Here is a 23294-nt window from a genome sequence, read left to right as displayed (position 1 = left end):
AAAAAACACATCCAAGCACCTTTGCCAGAAAACACCACAGTGACCCAGCCTAAATGTGGGACAAGGTTTTGTAATCAGACAAGACAATATGGTGTTTTTTAAACAAAATGTTACCTTTCAGCAGGACAGTAATTTAATGCAGATGGCCAAAACTAAATTTAAGTACCAAAAAGGTGAATGTTTTACAATGACCAGGCAAAATTCCAGACTCAGTTCAATTAAGAATCTGTGACACTATTCTTGCAGTCCACAATCATCATCCAAACATCCTGGAGCGAATCTGCCAAGAAGAAAACAGTGAGCAAAGCTGAAACATACCCTAACAAATGTAAGCTGCTGCTGCAGCAAAAGGTGGTTCTATCAAGAAATGAACTTAATAAATATAATATATAATATAATATAAACATAATAAATAAATGTATTTCACCAGTATATTGATTTGCCATCTATTTATTTTTCCTTTATTTAACTGGAGATTTACACTTGAATTAAACATCTCTGAGCCCTAGCTTGCAAGTGAGCCCTGGCAAAAATACTAATAACTAATAAATAATACTGGTAAGAATACTGCTTAGACAAATCTATGCAGGTGTGACTTTGTAATCCAGATGAATCCAATAACATTCTTATGTTATTGCCTGACTAATACACATTTTGTGCATACCCAAATACAATATATCTAAATGTATATGGACACCCTTCTGATAAATGCATTCAGCTACTGTAAGCTGCACCCACAGCTGACACAGATGTGCAAATGCACACACACACACGATGGGACTCTTTAAAGCAGATAAGTAGGAATCAAAAATGGGACTTTTTGCCAAGGCACATCAGCTCTATGTTCACAGATGGAAAAATGAAGCATATCAGGAAAAGAACACTGTCCCTACTGTGAAACATGGAGGAGGCTCTGTTATGTTCTGGGGCTGCTTTGCTGCATTTGGGACAGGGTGTCTTGATCCTGTGCAGGGTACAATGAAATCTCAAGACTATCAAGGGATTCTAGAGATCTAGAGAGAAAACACACAGCTAAAAACAAGAATTGCTAAGAGGAAAACATTGGACCATCCTTAAGTGGTTTTCGATGAGCCCTGACCTAAATCCTATTGTGCATCTTTGGAAAGAGCTGAAACATGCCATCTTGAAAAGGCACCCTTCAAACCTGAGACAACTGGAGCTGTTTGCTCATGAGGAGTGGACCAAAATACCTGCTGACAGGTGCAGAAGATGTGTTTGACAGTTACAGAAATTGTTTGATTGCAGTGATTGCCTCAAAAGGTTGTGTAGCAAAATAAAAAAGTTAAAAGTGCATGAAGCATGGTTGAAAAGCCTGACTTTTATTGGTTAATTTTCAAAGCATTTTAATTTACTATTACTTTCGTCAGATTCAAGTTATTTCTGTGTTATTTCTATTGGGTTTTTCTTTCATTAACTGATGGTTACCAACAATTTTGTCCACGTGTGTAGTTGTGATTTTCTCATTCAGATGAAGCCATTAATGTTTTTTTTTTTGATTGAATTTATTTGCATGATGGTTGCTGATGAGACAATATACAAAAATGTGGTCAGTTCAGATAACAAAGGCAGCAGTTATAGTGAGAAGTCGGATATTACTTCTTTATATTTCCATCAATGTTGACAGTTCCACCTTTTCACTACACATTTAATCCTCTCATACATGTGTATCCAGCTGTCCTAAAAGCATTTTGCTTTTTTTCTTAGTCATCTCAGTCATTAAACAAATTTAATGCTGCCAAGGTCAGTACTTCAGAATCTCCGGTTCATTGTTCTGGGAAGACTTGCAGCTACTGTGTTTTATTTGCAAATATCACTCTTTCTTTTTTTCAGTAAGAGTTTCTGGATCAGCTCTATACCTTTATCGCATCCACAGTTTTGAGTTCAATCTTCTTACAGTATAAGAATGGCCACAAACACTTGTGGAGGGGGGAGCTTGTTGTCCTCTTCTTTCTCAAAGATGAAAGCTTTTTATCTGATTTTTTTGGTCTGTCATTCTCATTTCTTTTAATCATTTTAATCATTTTCTTTCACGAGATGTTTTTGAGAAGATTAGATTAATGATAATCCACTCGCATAAGGATTATTTGTACATAATCCTTAGATTGACTTACTCATCCATAGAATCCATAGAATGACTTACTCACTAACTGGAAGTCTAAAAAATTAAGGATGGTCTCGGAATTTTGCATAGTACTGTAGTTGTGAGAGAGTGGAATGTAAGTTATGGTTATTAAAGGTATGGCATATATTCAGCATAGAGCCAATTGTCATACTACATTAGTGTGGCTCAGATGAATTAATATAATTCTCACATAGCACTTTTTATGCCTGCCACACCAGCAAATGTAGTTAAGACCCTATCCTCCTATCCTAATCCTACATGCTTAGTAAACTGATGAGTATTTTCATACTCAGTGCCAGTACATATTGTAGTCACATCAAGGCACATTATGCACATTCATCTGTCCCACAGTTCTCTTCCTCCCCAGCTTTCAATCAGTGCAACTCGCCCAGCTCCATTCTGCACTGCCTCTGGCCTCTAGTTAATTTTCATTTCGCTGCTCTGGCACAGATGTCTTAACCTAGAACAACACACTTGTAAAGGCTCGGAGCATATGAGATGCACTCAGCTCAGCACCGTTGTGAGCTTTGTGATTGCTGCACTCTCGGAGAGCGGAAAGGCGCTGTAGGGTTCAGAATGAAACATGGCTGGCAGCACAGTGCTCCACCTTTGAAATCCATCTTTCAGCAGTACAACACAGAGAATACATACTACAGGATCCTGAGACAGGAAGGGCATTCTTGCTTATTCTTGCTTAGTCATTTTCATTCTGTTGAAAGATAAAGAGAGTTAATTTAATTACATCACATGTTTCCATCTCAACATAAAATGGTAATAATGTTAAAATATTTTTAGTTTGTAAGTCAAGCAACCTTCAAATTTTTTTTATGTAAAAGAATTGCCAAGAGAGTATATGCATAGCCTGAGGAATATTCTTAATGATATTTCAAATTGCACTCACACACATTTTGCGGATGCCAATTTTAGAGGGTACATTAAACTACACTACATAATGCATTTGGCTACTTTACGTTACTGACAAAGATGTTCAAATATACACATGGCTTTTCTAGTCCCTGTGGAGAAGGTACTGCCAATACAATTTGAGGGGTATAAAGCCCCCCAGTATTTAGCTGTGAAGCAGTAGAACTGTGTTCTCTGGAATGATGGATGGTGCTCCACCAAATACTTTTAAGATGAGTTGGAGAGTTGAGGATGAGGTGGGGTGGTGATCATCCAACATCCTGACACACACCGCATGTCTAGTCCCTGTAGAGAAGTACTGCCAATAGAATAGGACTCTCTGGAGCAGATAAACATGAACCTATTAGCAGGCATGGGCTAGATGGGTATAAAGACCCCTGCATTGAGCTGTGGAGTAGTGGAACTGTGCTCTTTTAAATGATGGTGGGTGCTACATCCAGTACTTTTGGGATAAGTTGGGGAGTTTGGAATGAGGTGATCATCCAACATCCTGACCTTACTTATGCTCTTGTCACTGAATGTAATCAAATCCTCATGGAAATGCTCCTTCAAAATCTAGCAGAAAGCCTCCTCTGGACAGAAGAGATGCAGGATATATTCTTATTTAATACCCTTGATTTTAAAAGGCCATTTTTTGTGCTCTTTTCAGCTTCTGTGAGCATGTTCTCCAATGTATGTACATTGTAAACACCTCAACAGAAACAGTCAGTTCACATGCTACCCTGTCTCAGGAGAATAGGTGTCTTTTAAAGAGAAAATGTGTGTAATTATTTGTTGCGCTTAATTATTGCTGCTGTTGAAGGAGAAAGACAGTAATTGGAGAGTAGGAGCTCTTTTGATCTCCTAAGGCTGAGGACAGTTTGCTGTAGCTAAAAGGAGCCTGAAACTGCAGCCTGATTAGTCACCACAGCCAACAAACTGGGCAGAAAATCACAGTGCACACACATGCACGTATCCAGTAAGTCAGTTTATATTATAGTTATAAACTAACTATAACTATAAATATAGTTATATTATAGGAATAGTGTGTCATGTGATTCAGATTTTCTCTGCAGCATTAACAAACAGAAGATAGAATCACAGTGCAGTGATGATATAATTAATTAAATGAATATACAAGATATATTGAATAATATAGTACTCCAGTTTCATCTCACCTCCCACAAAAACATGCAGAGCGTGAATGGGCTTGGTTAATTCATCCCCTAGGTGTGAATATATGAGTAATATGGGTATGTATGGTACTGTGCAATGGACTGGCATCCATTTTCCAGAGGGTACTCCTGGCTTACACCCAATGAATTTAGGTAGACTCTGGACCCACCTTGATACTGACCAGGAAGAAGTGGATAGGAAGATGGATGGATGGAAAGTTACAGTATTACTGCAGTAAATGTTATATTATAATATCGAAGGTTCTAATAATGCTGAAATCTTTTGCTTCTTTGACACATTTCAGTTGCTTCATCCTATTGTTTTGCTACACTATACACAGTAAATGTAATGACATGATTAACTCAAACATGATTAATTCAAACAAAGAATTACATTTACCTTCAATTTACATTCTACATTCACATCAATTTGTGCTATGTTAAAAAATGCAAAAAAATTTTAAGCTGTTTGAGCTTCCATGAATGCTGAGCAGTTTCATCTACTGTAAATGTACAGGTGACTTTAGGTCCAAACCTCCATTCCTCCTAGAACATAAATCAGACTCAATTTACACAGAGATTTAAAGAACTTAGTATAAAGGTTATTTTACAAAAATCTTCTATTTGACATTTCTTTTAGAACCCTGTGTACGTACAAATTTTTAAGCCTTAGCTAAATATTATTTAAGCGATTTAAACAAAATAAAGACATGTTTTCTACAAGCAACCTGAACATGTAAAACAGTGTAAACATATAGCTTTTACTAGTCATGATTCTCGTATCCCAACCTCTAATGAATATCCACATTCAATACCCTTTTTGATACTGCAGAAAGGGGGAATCTCTCCAGTCCTCTCCAGCCTTATGCCATGTTTGATAACCAACCACAACAAATGCATTTTTAAAGCTTTTAAAAGTGATTGATTTAAAGTTCAGGTCAGTTCAGACTGTTCAGACAGTCAACACACTGTTTTTTATTTTGTTTACAAAGAGAGTCAAATACAGTCAAAACATGATAAACCTGTGCAATCTATGTAAGATGCTCACATAGAAATGTAGAAACCCTTTAATTATCTTTGATATATGGAATGAAATAGACTTTATTAACATGGTGGAAATGAGTATGTGTATTGTTTCAGGTTTACAGCGTCATTACGTTTCAATATATCAATACTTTTAAAAACCCTTAATTCCAGCCAGTTCAGCTGCGAACATTACAAATTATGGCATAGGTGTGGTTAATTAAAACAGACTGTCGCTAAAAATGTTAAAATATAAAGTCAATGAAATCACAATGTATTCCGAGTAATTTTTTATGTTGTTAGAACGAGACATGCTTTCCAACCTAAATACACAATAATATCTGCATCCAAATTAATATGATTAGTGAAAAGAGGCTGCGTTAAATGTGGCAAATGTGTTTGCCAAGACTAACAGCAAACATCATTCTATTTTATTTCATTATTTGAATCTGTGCTTAAGAGCTTACAGAAAATGAGCCGTGTGAGAGCGTAAGAGTGAGTGGGCGATTCAGTGAATGACACTGCCACAAAAGATCTCTCATTAGGTAACTGAAGCCTGAAGAGCTTGTCATTCACCCCCTGTTCTCCTGTGTAGAGGGAGGTGGATACATCTGCAAAGTTGCGCTTGACAAATACCCAATGCTCCTGAACTCTGCAGCTCAATCATCCTCAGCGACAGCCCCCCTAATTAATGGACAGGCAGGACAATGGAGTTAGATGAGCTGGCCTTTGCCGGACGGTTAATTACAGGCATTTAAAGCTCTGGGTATTTAAAGTCATCAGAACACAAAGAAATGGTTGAGACCAGGACACAGTCTGTGCATTGTCAAAAAAGGTCTTGCTGAACAAAGATGCTACCTTAAATCAGCAGACAATCCAAATGTAAATACATCAAGACAGTTTCTAGTTTAGAAAGTTAGTGTACGTAAGATTTAGATGTGTAGCTTTTCACAGCAGCAGCTTTTTTCGTGTTGGGGTGAAGGATTCGGGGCCTTCCCATAGCTTCCCATTGGCTTTGTTAGAACACATTAATTTCTAATAAACATCATCAATAAATCTCATAAAATACACTGCTTTATTGGAATTCTCTGAAAGCCTACATTGTTCTCTAGGTGTGTTTTTTATGTTCTAATGGCAGGACATGCTTGTTCTGTATATTGTAAGAAAGCAGACCTATTGAAGTCCTGCATTGCATATAACACATTTTCTAAATGTTGACCCACTGTGAAGTGTAGAAACACAGTTAAAATGATTGTGACTAAACATAGTCAGATGCTGAGAGACTGTGGCCTGAGGTCTTATAGAAGAAGACAGATTATCCCACAGCTTGCCAGATGAGCCCCTCAATGACCTCCACAGATGCCTGTACCCCACTTTACTAAACCATCTCCCTGCATCTCCCTTCATTATTGCCTTCAATGGTTATATATATATATATCCATAAATAATTGGCAAATTACAGTGACTTTGTTCAGTAATTGTATTCAAATTTCGTGGCATTAAAGCAGTACAATGTTTGTTAGGAATAATGATATGATTAATAAATTATACTTTTATACTTCTTATCTTCTGGTCTCTCTTATAAATCGAACATTGGATTTTTACACAGTCTTATGATGAAGTGCAGTATCTAACTTCATGATCTATCTGGTAGTATCTTAAAAATATGTATTCTGCTGTATTCTACTTTTCTGCAAGGCACCCTATAACCTATCACTCACTCATCCAGTCATTCACTTACATTAAGCAGGTTGATGACTCTCCACAGGGGGTGCTGTTGGTACTAGTATAGTGTCCTTGCATAATGTAGGTGTTGTTCCAGAGAAAAAAAGTGCATTTGAGGTTTTTTTTCTGTAGAAACAACACAGCCAGTAGACACAGTAGCCCCCAGTAAGCCCATATACATCTAAATAGTCATATTTAGGCATATCTAGACTGATGAGCCCACTTATTTGTTTGTATTTTCATTCAAAATGAAAGAGAGCTGTTCTTTCTAAATTGACTAGCTGATGATTCATAGTATTCTTAATTGGTTGGATGGGGCCTTTGTGATTTCAAACAAAGCCATGTCAATCATTTGAGTGGACAGCACACTACCATATCAGTTAAGATTCTGACAGCTTTGCCTACTATAACTATAGAAATAACCACAGATTATATTATTCCTGTGCAGATTGCCATATTGGTAGGTAGTATTTTTTGTTTCTCTATATAAGCTGTCAAAAAAGTGTATGTATAGCCTTGCCATGTAAGACTCTGAACATTATAACAGGCACAACCACAAAAAAAGTATACACTGCTGGATTCACCTGGCTCACTCTCTAGACTGCAGACACTAAATGAAGAGAATTGTCAGGATCTCCTTTGTGAGTGATTTTCTACCTCCCCCACTTTGCTGAAGTAGGCTTGGATGAGTCAACATAATAAAGCGAACGCCTTTAGTGTACCCATACTCACATAACTCTCTGCCATTCTCTGCAGTGCACTCTATATTAAGACCATTCAGTCCTTTGATATGGGGATGACGTTTTACTGTTAGAGAATTTGTTTTTGCTGCTTTATTGAAAGTAAGCAGTTTAATAAAGTTTGCATCACAATTGGCAGAATAAAGGCATAGTGATATGGAAGCAATTTGGTAATAATTACTGCAAACCTGAAATGATTAATACATACATTAATAATGCATACTTCTCAATTTCTTTGCAGGGACCAATTTGGGATGTAATCATGCTTACATAATGTAAACGAATGGCATAGAACTGGTGTGTATCAGGCAAAGAACTGCTAATATTAATGTACATGCTCTTATCCTGGCCATTTTACATTTATCATGGCTGTAGCAGAGGTTACACCGTATTTCTTTTAATGTATTCTGTCTGCTGGTTTTGCAAATATTACACTGAAACTACACATGTTGTTGTACAGCATGGACAGTGAGACATCAGAACAATTGTGAATAGACCTTAAACAAGCTGTGCATGCATTAATATCTCAGAACTAGAGACCTTCTGCAAAGAGAGTGGGAGATTTTCCAGAATTAAAAGACCTTTAGCTGCCTATAGAAAAGCATTTGCTATGATATCTGCCAAAGGGGACGTTATTAAGTACTGACTCGGTAAGGTGTTCAAACTTTTGCATTGGCTTTTTTTGTTGTTGTTGTTAGTAACATTTGTATTAAAATAGTTTGTTAAAAATGTGCTTTATGGTTGATTAGGTACAGAGCCTGTTGATTCTACTTCTCAATTTAACAAAAAAAAACAACATATGTGTTCTGTCCAAGGGTGCCCAAACATTTACATACAACTATAATAAAACCTGGACAGCCATGTCTTGCAAAAGTCAGCTCTTAACTGGTGTATGTGTAATGGAACCCTACTGTCAATGCTTGTGACGATCTTCATTTATTTGAGCTGAATAAGTCTGTAGCTACTATTTCCTATTTTTTGTAAGTACAGACCACAGGTAAAATGTACACTTTTACTGCACCTTTTTTTAACGAGTGCTCTGGGAATTGAGTAGCATGGCTGCTAAGTTAACAAAGTGGATAAAAATGAGTGCTTGTCTAGTCGGGCCCCTAAAGGATGGCAGCAATGATACATTGACAGACAGGTAGGATACAGAATACAGCAGGCCTGGAAGAGGTCATTATAGAAAACACAGAAACTAATCAAAGGAACATGAACATGAATAGCATCTGGAATGAAAAAGGGAGCGATGAGGTAAAGGAGAGTTAAGGATGGCACTTACTGTTTTGGGTTTATAGCCATTAGTATCTGTAAAGAATTTAGAAGAAACTTTTTACATGATCACTCATTTTACTGAGAGCTCTTCCTGTTCATAAACTTTTATTGTTAGAACTTGAACATTTTTTTCTAGAAGAGCCACACTTGCAAATTCTGTTCTGCTCATTTGTGATGTTTGCGTCAGTTTTCTTTGTTGTAGAGTGGTGAACATTCTGAACTGAGTGCTTTGATGTGTACGGTCTGACTGCAAGCATAGACTATTCATGTTTTAGCTGATCTTTTGTTATTTTGCAAGACCTGTCTTGCTCAAAGAATCTTTAATAAGTAACTTCATTTAGACGTTTGATCTCTTCACACTCTTCAATGATTATTCTTTCACATGAATTCTTTCATTTTTGGTAAAACATGTAGCCAGCAAATATCACTTTTTTTCAGTCATCATAATGTAGTCATAATAGAATCGGTTGGAAGTTATTAACATTGTGTCTATTTATGCTGAGACAAAAACATCAACCCTGCATGCTACTTGAATATGCACCATGATTTGGGTTAATTGTTGGCTACCCAGCCAATTTCAACCAAAAACTCTGCATAACCCAACAGGGGCTTGAGACAGTAGGACATAAAAGTAAGTCAGGTTTATTTGGACCTTTCCAGTAATTCATAATCAAATCTATTGCAGGGTAAAAGTTCAGGTAGCCAGGACATACAAATATGTGTATAAAGCAATAACTAGAAACCGGAGAGTTATGGAAACAAAAACTACAACTGGTACCAACTACCACTGCCAAACATGTATGTGTAAACGAATGTAAATGTAAATGTAAAACAATTGTCATTGTACAGATATTCATATCTGACTGATATTTCAAACTGATGATGTATTTATTGGCCTCCAGAAGAGCAGACTGTTTAGGTGGCACTGGGCTACATTATGTAACTATATCGGCAGATGTACATGAAAAATATTGAATAGCAGCATCATACCTCATGTCCCATATTAAATATACGCTAAATTAAATATAGTCTGCACTTCATAGTGAAAATTTCATATTAAATCCCATTTCGTTTAAAGTTTGAAGCCTGAAGCCAAAACAAATAAAACTATAACTGTTGCAGTACATTTAAACTGTACTACATATTATATTTCCTTAAGTCTTTTTTAATTCAGTTGTCAAACATAAGTGTCTCTATTTACTCCAATTTAACATGCACAGTGAATATACCCTTACAGAATGTTTGTTAAGTCACCAAAGAGCCCCTACATCAACAAAGTGTGAGGTACTTGTTATGTGACTTCTTGTTGCATAATTCTGCATAACTGATTGTGTGGATGCATGCAACATTCTTTGGAGTGAATTTTAATTATTCAGTACAAATTTGCGCAAAAACTTGTTTTTAACTTCATTACAGGACACTTGCTATATCCAACATTAATCTCTTATTCATGAAAAGTATGCTCCTATTTGCATTTTACGTGTTTATACCATATACGCTTTTAAATTCACATTACAAACAAGTAAATTGAAGTGACCAATGTTTATCTGTTGTCCCACCAGCTGGTGCTTCCAGAGTACTCCATTCATGGTCTCTTCTGTATCATGTTCCTCTGTGCACAAGAGTGGCTGACTGTGGGCTTGAACATCCCCCTCCTTTTCTACAACACATGGAGGTGAGTATCTAAGCTGGCCTACTGTATTAATAGGCACATACGGTTTAGGGCATATACATGTCTGCAGAAGCTCAGTCTTGTGCTTTCAGTTTTCAGGTTTTTAGCATGTTTACAAAAACCCTTGTTAATGACTGCATATCACTTTTTCAATCCAGCAATTATATCTGGGTTTAAAAGGTGCCCTCATTATTTCATGACAAATTTAGGAGATAAGCAGTGTAAAGTTCATTTAAAGTGTTGAATTTGTATTTGGTAGCTGTTAATGGGAATTTTCAGTTTGTGAAAGAGGTGTTAATGCAAGTGAGAGAGGTCATCATTAGGTTGAAAAAAGTGAAAGAGCAGAAATGTACAATTTGGTGTGTTTGTAAAAAGAAGGAATGTACAGGTGACCTCAGCCACAAAACCTGGAAGACCGCAGAAGACAACTAAAGTAGATGTAATCAGAATTCTTTCCTTGATGACGGAAAACACCATCACAAAATCTAGTTACGTCATGAGCATCCTCAATGCATATCACTGTAAAAGTCTAAAATCACCAGATTCCTTCATAAATGTAAATACACTGGGTTCACCCCAAGATACAAAACACTAAATAAAATATCTTCCTTGGAAGAGAACACTAACTGCCATTTCTATTAGTTAACAGATGCTTTTGCTGACAATTTCTCAGCACTTAGACAGTGATTTAATCACACACAGCAAGGTGAATAAATCTCAAACATCTTTCTGGATGTGGGCACAGGTGTGTTTATGATATTCTGAAGTTTGTAACTTGTTTTATGTATCAAGCCCCTCAAGCCTCTCTATTCTCAGCCTCTAATATACTTTTTAAAGCAAATTATCCAGAGGATTGCTAATCCACTTGAAACATTGATAATGACAGTGGGTAGATATTTCATTGTCAGAACTAATGCTTCAACAAACAGTGACTTCCAGAAGCGAAAAACGTCATGTTTAGAGGCATTAAAAGAGGCTGCAACAATTTATTGCTCACGCAACAAATCTTTTTCCAGTGAAAGGCAATTACTATAGTCAGCTTTAAGATATGAGGTGCTTCCGCTTTTCAGTAGCAAAGTCACTCCAATGTTTTTTGTCCTGGGAAGAAAAACGAGGTGAACTAGATTTACCGGCAAGGACCGGAGGGCAAAGCTTCTCAGTGGACAGGATCCAGTTCTTCAGCCACAGTCCGTGACATTTTGTGCATAATAATCTGTTTGTACCCCCAGGTTGGGCTCTGAAAGCATTGTGAACATTCATCGCTGTAGATTTACCAAGCTTTGTTTGTGCTCTTGCTGTGGTATTATTATCATCTCTAATACTCACAGAAGTTTATTACTGTTCTTTTTAGCCAGTAGAATTTATGGCGGCCCCTCCATCATGTTAATTGCTGCCTGTGCCAGATGCCGTACGGCTTCGGAGACTGGCTTTCTGAGTGCTACTCGGAGAGAGAGGGAGATGTAGCATGAAATTCATCCATCCTTCCTTTCCTCCTCTCTACTGAGCACAGCTGCTGTGCCCATGTCCTTACTGCTCTACCACTGTCACGCACACACACATACTCTCTGTCCTTATGTACTAGTACCTCCTTTTTTCATTTTTTTATATACCTGCACTGGCTTAGTAGTCTCAGCAAGACAATGTTCTCTTTTATTTACAAAATAAATTACCTAATTACCTAAATTAACTTTTTTACAGTATTGCACAACTCACAACTGTTGTGCATTGCTGTAATTAAGATTTGTTGATTTAAAGAGGTTAACTGTACTGTTATTTCTATTTTTAGAAAACATGCAAATTATATCACAGTTGTCCACTGTTTTCCAGTCCAGGGTGCACATAGCCCCAGGGGTATGCCCAGTGACTTTGGGGGTAAATTAACACATTCTGACATAATATTCATTTAATTTTGTTCCATTAGCTGCTGGCGTGATCCACATGAGTGATGAGCGAGTGTCATAATTTTAACAAATGGCACACTGTGCGCTCTGGAGAGATGAACTCAAAATGAAGTTTATCTGTTAGTTTATCATCTGCTGTTGTGTTGAGTTTCACTTACAGACAGTTTAATCAGCAGTATTAGTGAGTCATGAATTTGTAACTTCTAACTTCTAAATTTGCAAATTCTAACACTGTGCTCTCTGATCTGTGGCACATGTTTTTAAAAAGTTCAAATGTGTTATTTACTGTTTATTTTCTAGGCTCTAATTGAGAACTCACTGGTCACTCCTTCTACAGAAACTTGAAAGTCTTGGTGTAGTCATGGATGATGAGTTATTGCTCTCTAGCAATGTTGCAAACGTAACTCAGTCATACAGATTTCTCCTGTACAACATCCGGAGAATTCAACCTTTCCTCTCTAGAGAGTCACCCAGGTGCTTGTTCAGTCTCTCGTCACTTCCAGACTTGACTACAGCAACTCTCTTCTGGCTGGTGTCATCCAGAATGCAGCGGCACGGGTCGTCTTCAACGTTCAAGTTCAGCCATGTCACTCCACTGCTGCGTTCTCTTCACTGGCTTCCTGTAGATGCTGCCTGCATCAGATTCACTACCCTGATGCTGGCCTACAAAGCCAAGAACGGACCAGCCCCTCCATACTTGATGGCAATGGTCAAAAGCCGATCCGCACAAAGAGCCCTTCCAGCTTTAAGTACGGCTCGGCTCGACCCGCCATCCCTAAAAATCCACGGAAGACAAACGTCCAGGCTTTTTTCTGTCCTGGCACCAAAGTGGTGGAACGAGCTTCCCCTGGGTGTCCAAACAGCAGAGTCGCTCGCTGTCTTCAAACGCAGACTGAAGACCCTCCTCTTCCAAGAGTACTTGGGCATGAAGACTGTAGAGTGGTCTCCTTATTGACTTTTGTTTAGTAGAGTTTAAACTTAAAGGTATCTTTGAATTTTTAGCATATTCAAACTAGCTGAGGCTATTCTTAAGTAAATAGCAAAGCACTTTTGTAAGTCGCTCTGGAGAAGAGCTTCTGCTAAATGTCTTAACTGTAAATGTAATGTAATTTAACACAGCTGTACCACAGCTGCTGTCTGTGATACCAAATAAGACTAAACCACACCTATTTAAATGTCTGCTGTGCCTCTGGTGTTTTGTCATTGTACAATGTATTAAGAGAGCTTATTTTACAAACCTAAAGTTCTTACATATACATTGAAGCAATCTGTATGTGTGTGGGGTAGAAGGTTTACTGTCTGATGGGGTACAGGGCTGCAAAAAGCATCTTTGTATCTATTGTAGTTTAATAGGAGCACTGGTAGCTCAGTGGTTACAGCACTGAAGTATTGCTCACATGGTTGTGGTTTCAATTCCCACATCATCTAAGCTACTACTATTGGGACTTGAAGCTGTTATTACTGTCCAATAACTACCATCAATTAGCATCCAAATAAAGTCCAAACCCAGGAGTTGTGATGGAATCTGTGATGGAACAGGCATGGACGCCGCCCAACCCAGAGAGTGTAGTGTAGGGACTGAGTGGTGTAACATGTCACACTACCCGGCATTTGTTTTTGCCCCTCTTCGGCAGGTACTTTCACAGCCCCACAGACACTAAGGAGCTGCTCTACGACCCTGCGTCTGTCATGAATGGGGACACTCTCAAGTTCTGCCAGAAAGAGGCCTGGTGCAAGATGTCCTTCTTTGTGCTTTCCTTCTTCTATTATCTCTACTGGTGGGTGTCTACCATTAACCTCTACTGTTTCGGCTTAAATTATTAAAATTTTCTACTAATTGTGTCAGTTCATAAGATGATTCTTATATCTTTGCAGAGAGTTATGCTTTTTTAGTATGTGTATTTGCTATAGTATAAGCTAACAGCCTATAGCATAGCAGAGATGTATACTAAAACAAGCATTTGAATTGACAAGGACACAGTGCACTTGCTTGGCGCCTGGAACATGCCTCTGGGTAGAATTCCTGTTTTTTTCACACTATGGCTTCACTATATATTACTGTAAATGGAAGAAATAATCTTCAAGGGCTTAACAGAACATATCAACCTAATAACATTTGGTCCTTGACATAATGGACTGAGGAACAAACTATGAGCTGTATTAAAAACACATCACAATAAAACAAAGAATAAAGCCCTATTCAAGAAGGATTACTTTTACCTGTGGAGGTACTGGATTGAAGTGATTGCCAAGGAGAGAGAATTTTTAGTCTCAGGAGTAATTAAATAAGTATGTTAATATGAAACAACTACAAGCCAAATTACTTAAATTACATGATATTTCACCAGACATGGCATAGTGTTAAAAAGGCACTTTTGACTGCTGCTGTTCATAGGGCACCTAGTCCATAGTCCATATTTAACACTTCCTAAATCACGAACTATGGATGCTCTGGGACAGTTTCTCAGCAATCTTCTGGATCTGGGTGGTAGACCTTTATCTCCACCCTCTGAAAAAGCATTTAGCAGGAGAGGAAATAAAATAAAATGATAGAAGGGGCACTTGTAATGGTGGAACATCAACAAACAAAAAATACAGCCGACTAAAACTTTCCCTAATGAAAATGTAATTGCTGTGAAGATATAAGAGTTTATCACTAAGAAGAGAAATGCAAAATGTCTTAAACTTCCCCCTGATAAACTAATCCAATCTGAAAAGAGTCTAAGTTGATACCAAGTTTTGTTAATGTCCTGTTATTTATCATTGTTTTGCAATGTGGTATTTAAAAAGTCACATCAAATTAAATTATTTACAAGTAGGAAGGTACAGTATATGACCTTCAGGATTTACAATTACATTTTCTGAAATTTGCAGGCAGGACTTACAGTTTACATACTTTTAAGCATGATGAATGTACTGTACGTACAGTCATGCCCGAAAGTATTCATACCCCTGGCAAAGTTTGACTTAAATTTACTTTTATTTAACAAGAAGTTATATTTTTGCCTTGAAACGACACAGGCATCTCCCAGGAGATAACACGATGATGTACAAGAGGCATCATCGTGGGAAAAAGTATTTCTCAGCTTTTATACACATTTGAACAAAAAGTACCTTTGAAAACTGTCACAGTATATGGGAAAATCCAAAGTTCTATACCATTCCAAATAGTATAGATATAATATAATATAATATAATATAATTATAATATAATAAGTTGTTTTTTTAAGCATCCTAATTACCCTGATTCATTGGGAACAGCTGTTTTAATCAACTCAACAGGAGTAAAACAGCAGCTCTCTGCAGTTGGTTTGTGGACAGTCATGGCTAAGACAAAGGAGCTCACTAAGGACCTGCGGCTGTGCATTGTGGCCGCTCACAAGTCAGGAAAGGGCTATAAAGCCATATCAAAATGTTTTCAAGTTCCAGTGGCTACAGTGCAAAGTATTATTAAAAAATACAAGAAGTTCCGCACTGTGGAAAATCTCAGAAGATGTGGTCGGAAGCCAAAAGTGACACCTGTGCTGGCCAGGAGAATAGTGAGAGAGGTGAAGAAAAATCCAAGGATCACCACCAAGGCCATCCTGGTGAATCTGGACTCTGCTGGTGGCGACATCTCAAGGCAGACAGTTCAACGGACACTGCACACTGCTGGGTTCCACGGACGCAGGCCAAGGAGGACACCACTTCTCCAGAAAAGGCACACAAAAGCCCGCTTGACCTTTGCAAATGCTCATCTGGACAAAGAAGAAGACTTCTGGTGTTCTGTTTTATGGTCAGATGAAACAAAAATTGAATTGTTTGGCCACAATGATGTGTGCACCATTTGGCGTAAAAAAGGAGAAGCCTTCAACCCTAAGAACACCATCCCCACTGTCAAACATGGTGGTGGGAACCTAATGTTTTGGGGGTGTTTTTCAGCCAATGGACCAGGGAACTTGATCGCAGTAAATGGCACCATGAAAAAAGAGCAATACATCAAGATTCTCAACAACAACATCAGGCAGTCTGCAGAGAAACTTGGCCTTGGGAACCGGTGGACATTTCAGCACGACAACGACCCAAAACACACAGCCAAAGTGGTGAAGAAATGGTTAGCAGACAAAAACATTAATGTTTTGCAGTGGCCCAGCCAGAGTCCTGACTTGAATCCAATTGAGAATCTGTGGAGGGAGCTAAAGATCAGGGTGATGGCAAGGAGACCCTCGAACCTCAAAGAGTTGGAGCTCATCACTAAAGATGAATGGACAAAAATACCAGTGGAGACATGCAAAAAGCTGGTCAGCAATTACAGGAAGCGTTTGATTGCTGTAATAGCCAATAAAGGCTTTTCTATTAATTATTGAGAAGGGTATGAATAATTTTGGACATGCCACTTTTTGTTCAAATGTGTATAAAAGCTGAGAAATACTTTTTCCCACAATGATGCCTCTTGTACATCATCGTGTTATCTCCTGGGAGATGCCTGTGTCGTTTCAAGGCAAAAATATAATTTCTGGTTAAATAAAAGTAAATTTAAGTCAAACTTTGCCAGGGGTATGAATACTTTCGGGCATGACTGTATGTACTCCAGTTTGCCACATAGAAGGTAACAATTTTATCCATAATGCTTTAAAAACCAAATCAGTATTTCTGCTGTCCTCCAAATGGTGAAACAGACAGAGGCACTGTGACAACCAACCACGCCCTATGTGCCATTATTTTAGCCTGCATTAATCGGCCAGTGACATCATTAAGAAATGACATTGTCATTAAACTCTCCTATGGTAAAACTAATCCAGGCTGAGCAATGCTTGGAAGGGGCTCATGCTCATTTCCTGAAAGAGAAAATGCTGTACTTAGGAGTGAAGTGCTTAAATATTCATGTTTCTTTGCAACACGTAAGGTCTTTAATGAGGTGATATCACTCCCCTTTCACTCCTATAGCGTCTACCGGACTGCACCCTCTCTTTAGGACTCGTGGTAACGGTAGTGAGTTTCTTTCTCCATGTTTATCCCACCTTTTAAAATCAACTTCCCTGTTAACCTCCCAAACCCACACCACCCCTGCATAAACCTTTTAGCCCTGGCTCGATTTCCACTAGGTAACTTTTACCAAAAACACCTCACAGACTTCTCACAGGTGATCTCTTACACTTCTGAAGCCTTTTTTTACCACAGGGAATTCAGTCAGTAAAGGACATTTTTACACATAAACATGTGAAATGTTGGCTGCCACCAAATGCTGATGTTGGGTGTGTTCTGAAACAAATGTATGATTTGATGAATGTTGCCTATGCATCTCCTTCCTGCACAACTCCAAACCTCTAAGCCATGTTTCCTTGTGGCATGATCCTCTAACCCAACCTACTTACACCCAAGTCTTTGACACATAATGATTGTAGGGGTGCCTCTACGAATTAGCGTGTAAAGAGTAGAGTTGTCCTGCTTGCAGAACAAGGGTGCCACTCTGACAAAAGAGGCATACTTTGAATAAACGTTACACTGTTTGCTCAACTCCACATTAACTTACAGAGTTAAGAATATTTCTTTAGTTTCCTGTAAAGTCAGAGCTGGTTTTGCTGTGATTAAACACTTGCTTAGGGCAAATTTGCCACTCTTATTCAATACAATTGTTTACAACTTGCAGTGAGATTCATGATCAAAATTTATTAATTACTTAATTAGGAATGAATGATCTACATTAATATATATTTATATAATTGGTTTTATTCATTATTAATGTTACTTATTAAAACGAAGTATTAATTCTCATTCTGTTCTTGCATGTAGGCTTCCCGACTGTTCAGAAATAGCAAATGTAAAGTATGTTGTGTCAGTATGAACAATACATATATACAACACACAGCTAAATACAAATCATATGGATTAACTGATGGGGGTAATATAACAAACATAAAACTGAAGAAATATCTTATAATAATCATTTGCTAAATTACTATTAAATAAAAAAAAATTAAGGGAAAGTTAGGACACCCTTTGCCCTAATAGCTGGTATTTTACGAATTATGAAATTACTTCAGTTGGTCATTTCCTGTAATGATCTACCAGTCTCTGACATCAACCAGGAGAAAGTTCTTCCCATTCCTCCTTGCAGAAATCTTTCAGCTGTGTGATGTTTCAGCTTTAGTTTTTAAGACAGTGGTCTCAAAAAGGTTTTCATGGGGTGTCCTAACTTTTTTTGCATGACTATATATGTTTCTGGTATATGTTTCAAATCTAAATTATGTATTCTGGTTTTAAAGAGCTATTTCCATCACATTGGTCTTTGTGGAAAATATCTTTTTGTGTTATGACTTTTCCCTCATGGTTCATTTTAGGTCTAAATGCATTAGAAATGTTTTTATTACTGTATGTGTGCTTTGTGTTCAGATTTAAAGCTTTAGCCTGTATTGCTGTAATAATAGTAAATAGGTCAGGGCCATGTGTTCAGCATTTTTATAAATACGGATATACAAGAAACCATCACTGCAGAGGCATTTGCCAGATATAACAAGATGCTAAGGTAAAGGTGCACGTATTTGTCACTGTACAGTGTACACTGTACAGCGAAATGTGTCCTCCGCATTTAACCCATCTGGTAGTGAACACACGCTCACACACACACACACGTGTTAGGGGCAGTGAGTACACACACACACACACACACACACCCAGAGCAGTGGGCAGCCAACTCCAGCACCCAGGGAGCAGAGAGGGTAAAGGGCCTTGCTCAAGGGCCCAACAGTGGCAGCTTGCTGAGCCCGGGAATCGAACCCACAACCCTGTTATCGATATCCTGGCACTCTAACCGCTGAGCCACCACTGCCCCCAAGTAAGCATCGGTGGCGTCTTAGTGAGATTTTATCAGATACCCAATAATGCTGTGGGACCTTAAAACCAACTACTAATTGTATCTCAGAATGTCAGAATCAAAAAGATTGTTCCTAAATAAGTAAATAACCACGAGTTCTGATCTAGCGAAGAAGCCACCTTAATTCATTAATACAGTAAATTCTTTTACTGCAATACACAAACTAATTTTGATACATCTTTTCACAGTTTAACTCAGCAATTCTGACTGATGCCTAACTAAGATAGGACCTGATGTCCCTCAGAGATGTTAACTAGCCTAATTACTATGTAAACCTGCAGAGTCAAAACAAACACTCAACACTGTGAACTGTTCATGAACAGTTTTTTTTTTTTTACATTATTACATTACAGCTCAGATAGAGGCTGGATGTAGAGCTGAAAGCCAGTCACTAAGTGGCCCAGTTGCCTTTTAAGGTTGTCATTGTTCAGTTAGCCGCTGTTCCACTGGCACAACATCTCATACTTTAAAAACACACTTTAGCCAAAATATGCTAATGATGCAGGTGTTCATTAGCAAATAAAGAACTTCATTTCTGTTGTCAGAGGAAGTGCACACAGTGTCGGGTTTTCTAATAACAATGTTACTATGTAGCACATACCGTCAATATGTAGTTGAAATGCTCATGCAGTTTTTAGCAGGGCATTCCCTTCTTAAGTATGACAGCCTCAGGACCTTGTGGCAGAAGACCAGGAACTGCATATGTTAGAATCACACAGTCTTGCTCATACACATGCAATTGCCCCTATACAAGCTAGTGCTCCACAATAAGTTGTATATTAATGAATATCACCATACTGGTAAAAATAAATAAACTATTACTGTTGAAATCTGCAAATTGCAAATGAGCTTTTCACTAAGAATAATGCTTTTGTTATTGTTGAGTATCTTGACCAATTCCAGTTACATTGTTGCCACATTGTTGATTTGCTAATAAATTAAAACCATAATTGTGACATGAGTATTTTGCAAATACTGTCCAGCCACCTCCTTTTAAGTGATCCACTAGCTAGTAGTCTGTTCACATTTATGGGAATGGTGGCAGCTTTGAAGCCCATCGCCTGGCCTTCTGGACCTTAACTTCTAGCCAGTGGGGAAGCAAAGGGAGGGCACCACTTTAAGAAGGGGTAATCTGCTGACAAAGTGATCTTGGCATCCGACAGTAGTGAGGAAGGAAATGCTCTAATTAAGCAGTACCCCGACAGGCTGAACAAACCCATGGGCGTTTTCTTCTCTTACGAACTCCAATCCAGTCCAAAGCAGCGTGCATATTCATAACCTGTGCACACTTCCCTCTCCTTTGGTGGCATTCCTTGCTAAAGAGTTTTGATAAAGCACCAGATTTTGTCATTTGTCATTTCAACTACAACAGTTTTTGGTTGTTGTTTTGCCCTCTACTGCTTTTTTTATCCAACTGTTCCCCTAATTTAGTTGTTTCTATGATGCTACCAAACTGGGAGTGTTAAAGGTAGCAAATGCTTTCTCAGAGACACATGAAGCATCACTCCACAAACATTTGGAGTGGGAACCACGGGTCTACACTGTAAATTACAATACACTTTTTTTGTGTGGATGCAACCATGTGCTAGAATGATGATCAGTGATATGTTCAGTGAACCTTGTGGTATTGTGACTATATTTGTGCCTTTGTAATGTCAACATTTGACAGCTCAAGACGTACATGAAGAACAGTGCTTGCCAGGGCTGGACTGGGACAACCATTCAGGCTGGGAATCATGCTAGGACATATACTCACAGCTACTGTCTATGCATTAGTAGGTGTATAGTACAGGTCTTTGTAGGCATATTAAAGCAATTCAAGTTCAACTCTTTAATTACCAGCTAAGTTTCCTAAAATGTTCCAGATCTGTTATACATACTTAATGCTTTGATCATACGTTATGAACGTGAAAAACCTTTAACAGGCTAAAGTTAATAAGCTCTTAACATATTTGTACATATACACAACTACCAGGGATTTTATTGCTTTACCTTAATGGAAGATGAATGAAGAAATAAGGGCCATTAATAACCTAATCTATAATCTATGGCAATGTTTTTTTAATAACCTCAGAGACTAGCGTACATCAGAAAGTAAGCAGATAATTAAGACATATCTGGAGAGTCACAATTAATCAAACTGCTGCACATTGTGAAAACTGAATTATGAATGATTTTATTACACTTTTTTAAAATTAGTTATATAACTTTAAGCAAGTCTATAGGGAGTGTGGCTTTATCATCAGTAGAGAAGCACAGCTAGCCAGCTAGTGTAAATAAAGTAGCTAATGAAATAAGGACACCTGTCGAACTCACCTCAACATGTCGTTTACAGTCATTTCACCACCATAGGCATTATAACATTCACTGCTGCAACCCTGTCATTATTCTGACTTTACAAGCAGGGGTAGTATAGTTTAGTATACTTACTCTACCAACGAACTGAACTGAACTGAACCGATGCACACTATAGGAAAGAAAAAGACCAGCTGTAAAGTCCACCCACTGGGAACACAAAGACAGACCAATCAGGATGCTCTGTGTCATACTCTTACTAGCTCTGCCAATCACTCACAACAATATTTAGGATAGTCAGTGAGAGGAATGATTTCTGTGCAACATCATCTAGCCTGGCCATCCAGGCCAGCTGACAGGCCAGGCCCTTGGGGATCTCCTGGTTCCTACTGATGGCCAATCCGGGCCTGGGGCTAACTGCCTATTCTGTTACATTGGTTAACAGCAGCCTACACTAGCTACTATCACACCAAGTGATGGGGGTGAACAAGAGCCTTATTCTACCCAGAGTGAGGCCAATTATGTAGACCTTAAGCTACAAATGGCTGTGGCTTCAGCGATAATCGAACTCGCAATCCCCTCAAGATAGAACCAATGCAACTTTGGAGCACTGCTTTTTAATGAGCAAAGTGTTCTAAAAGAAAAGAAAGTGCCTAATTTGCTGTTTTTTGTTATTGTTGTTTTCAACACACAATCTGTCAAACTGCAGCTTCAACTGCTTCAAAATCTGTAACATCTAGAGTAATCATTAATTTGACTGAATAAATTACCAGTATACAAATATTGTACAGAATATAAATTTTGTATAGAATATACATTACCACATGTAACTGGGTTGTCATTGTATTGGGTTTTTGTAACACCCAAATAATTACAAGTGTGGTTTCTGATTAACTATGGCCCATCCTCATTTCCCTTCATAGTGTGAAATTGCTTCAGTCCTTCATGCTAATTACTGCTGACTCCCAGCACCTATTTGGTGATTATAGTAATGGGTGTGGGACCTACAGTTCCCTCCTCTGTGCCCAGAGTGAGCTGGGAACAATGCATTAGTGCCAGAAGAGATCCCAAATGGCATGAAGTCTGTTCTGCATGTGCAGTGAATACTCGGAAACCTTTAGAACAAGCCTATGGTAAAGAAATGGTTTGGCCAGAAACAAATTTTTCTCCTTCTTCCAAAAGTAGTGAATCAGCCAGCCACACAGCTAATGTAGTGAAGAAATCTAGCAGAAGATTAGCATTGTAAAAACTGCATGCTTAAATCACCTATTTGCCTTAAACATTATCTAGCTGTGTCTCAGATACACTTGCCTTAATGGTGTCCTACAAGGCAAAAAGAAAAGAAAGCAAAAAGTGCCACAAATCATACAAGACTGAAAAACACAGTGATTAGCACTCGAAGGAAAATTGTTATACAGTATATATATTACTTGAGTAACCTCTTAAGGTGCTCTGAGGAACCTTCAAGAAAATGTTTTTGAAGGGTTCTATAAAGGATTTTATTGGATGTTTTCTAGCACACAGAAAAACACTTTCACCAGAACCATTTCACTCAGAGCCCATGCCCACCTGGAACCCACCTATCCCGA

General features: G+C 38.2%; 1 protein-coding gene across 2 annotated transcripts in view; it reads left to right on the top strand.

Annotated features, from left to right (window-relative positions):
- The window catches only part of cnih3 (cornichon family AMPA receptor auxiliary protein 3), a 62414-nt gene that overhangs the window by 36225 nt on the left and 2895 nt on the right, over nucleotides 1–23294 (top strand). Inside the window, exons 4-5 of one of the 2 annotated variants that reach the window (XM_072681029.1) lie at nucleotides 10547–10659; nucleotides 14192–14335. In XM_072681029.1, the coding sequence (XP_072537130.1) occupies nucleotides 10547–10659; nucleotides 14192–14335 (257 nt within the window). Of the gene's footprint in view, nucleotides 1–10546; nucleotides 10660–14188; nucleotides 14336–23294 lie in introns of both variants that reach the window. The other variant, XM_072681020.1, reaches the window with a different exon arrangement.

This window comes from Salminus brasiliensis, chromosome 1 (genome assembly GCF_030463535.1).
Source record: "Salminus brasiliensis chromosome 1, fSalBra1.hap2, whole genome shotgun sequence".
In the NCBI taxonomy this organism is placed as follows: Eukaryota; Metazoa; Chordata; class Actinopteri; order Characiformes; family Bryconidae; genus Salminus; species Salminus brasiliensis.
This window is presented reverse-complemented; position numbering and strand designations above follow the sequence as displayed.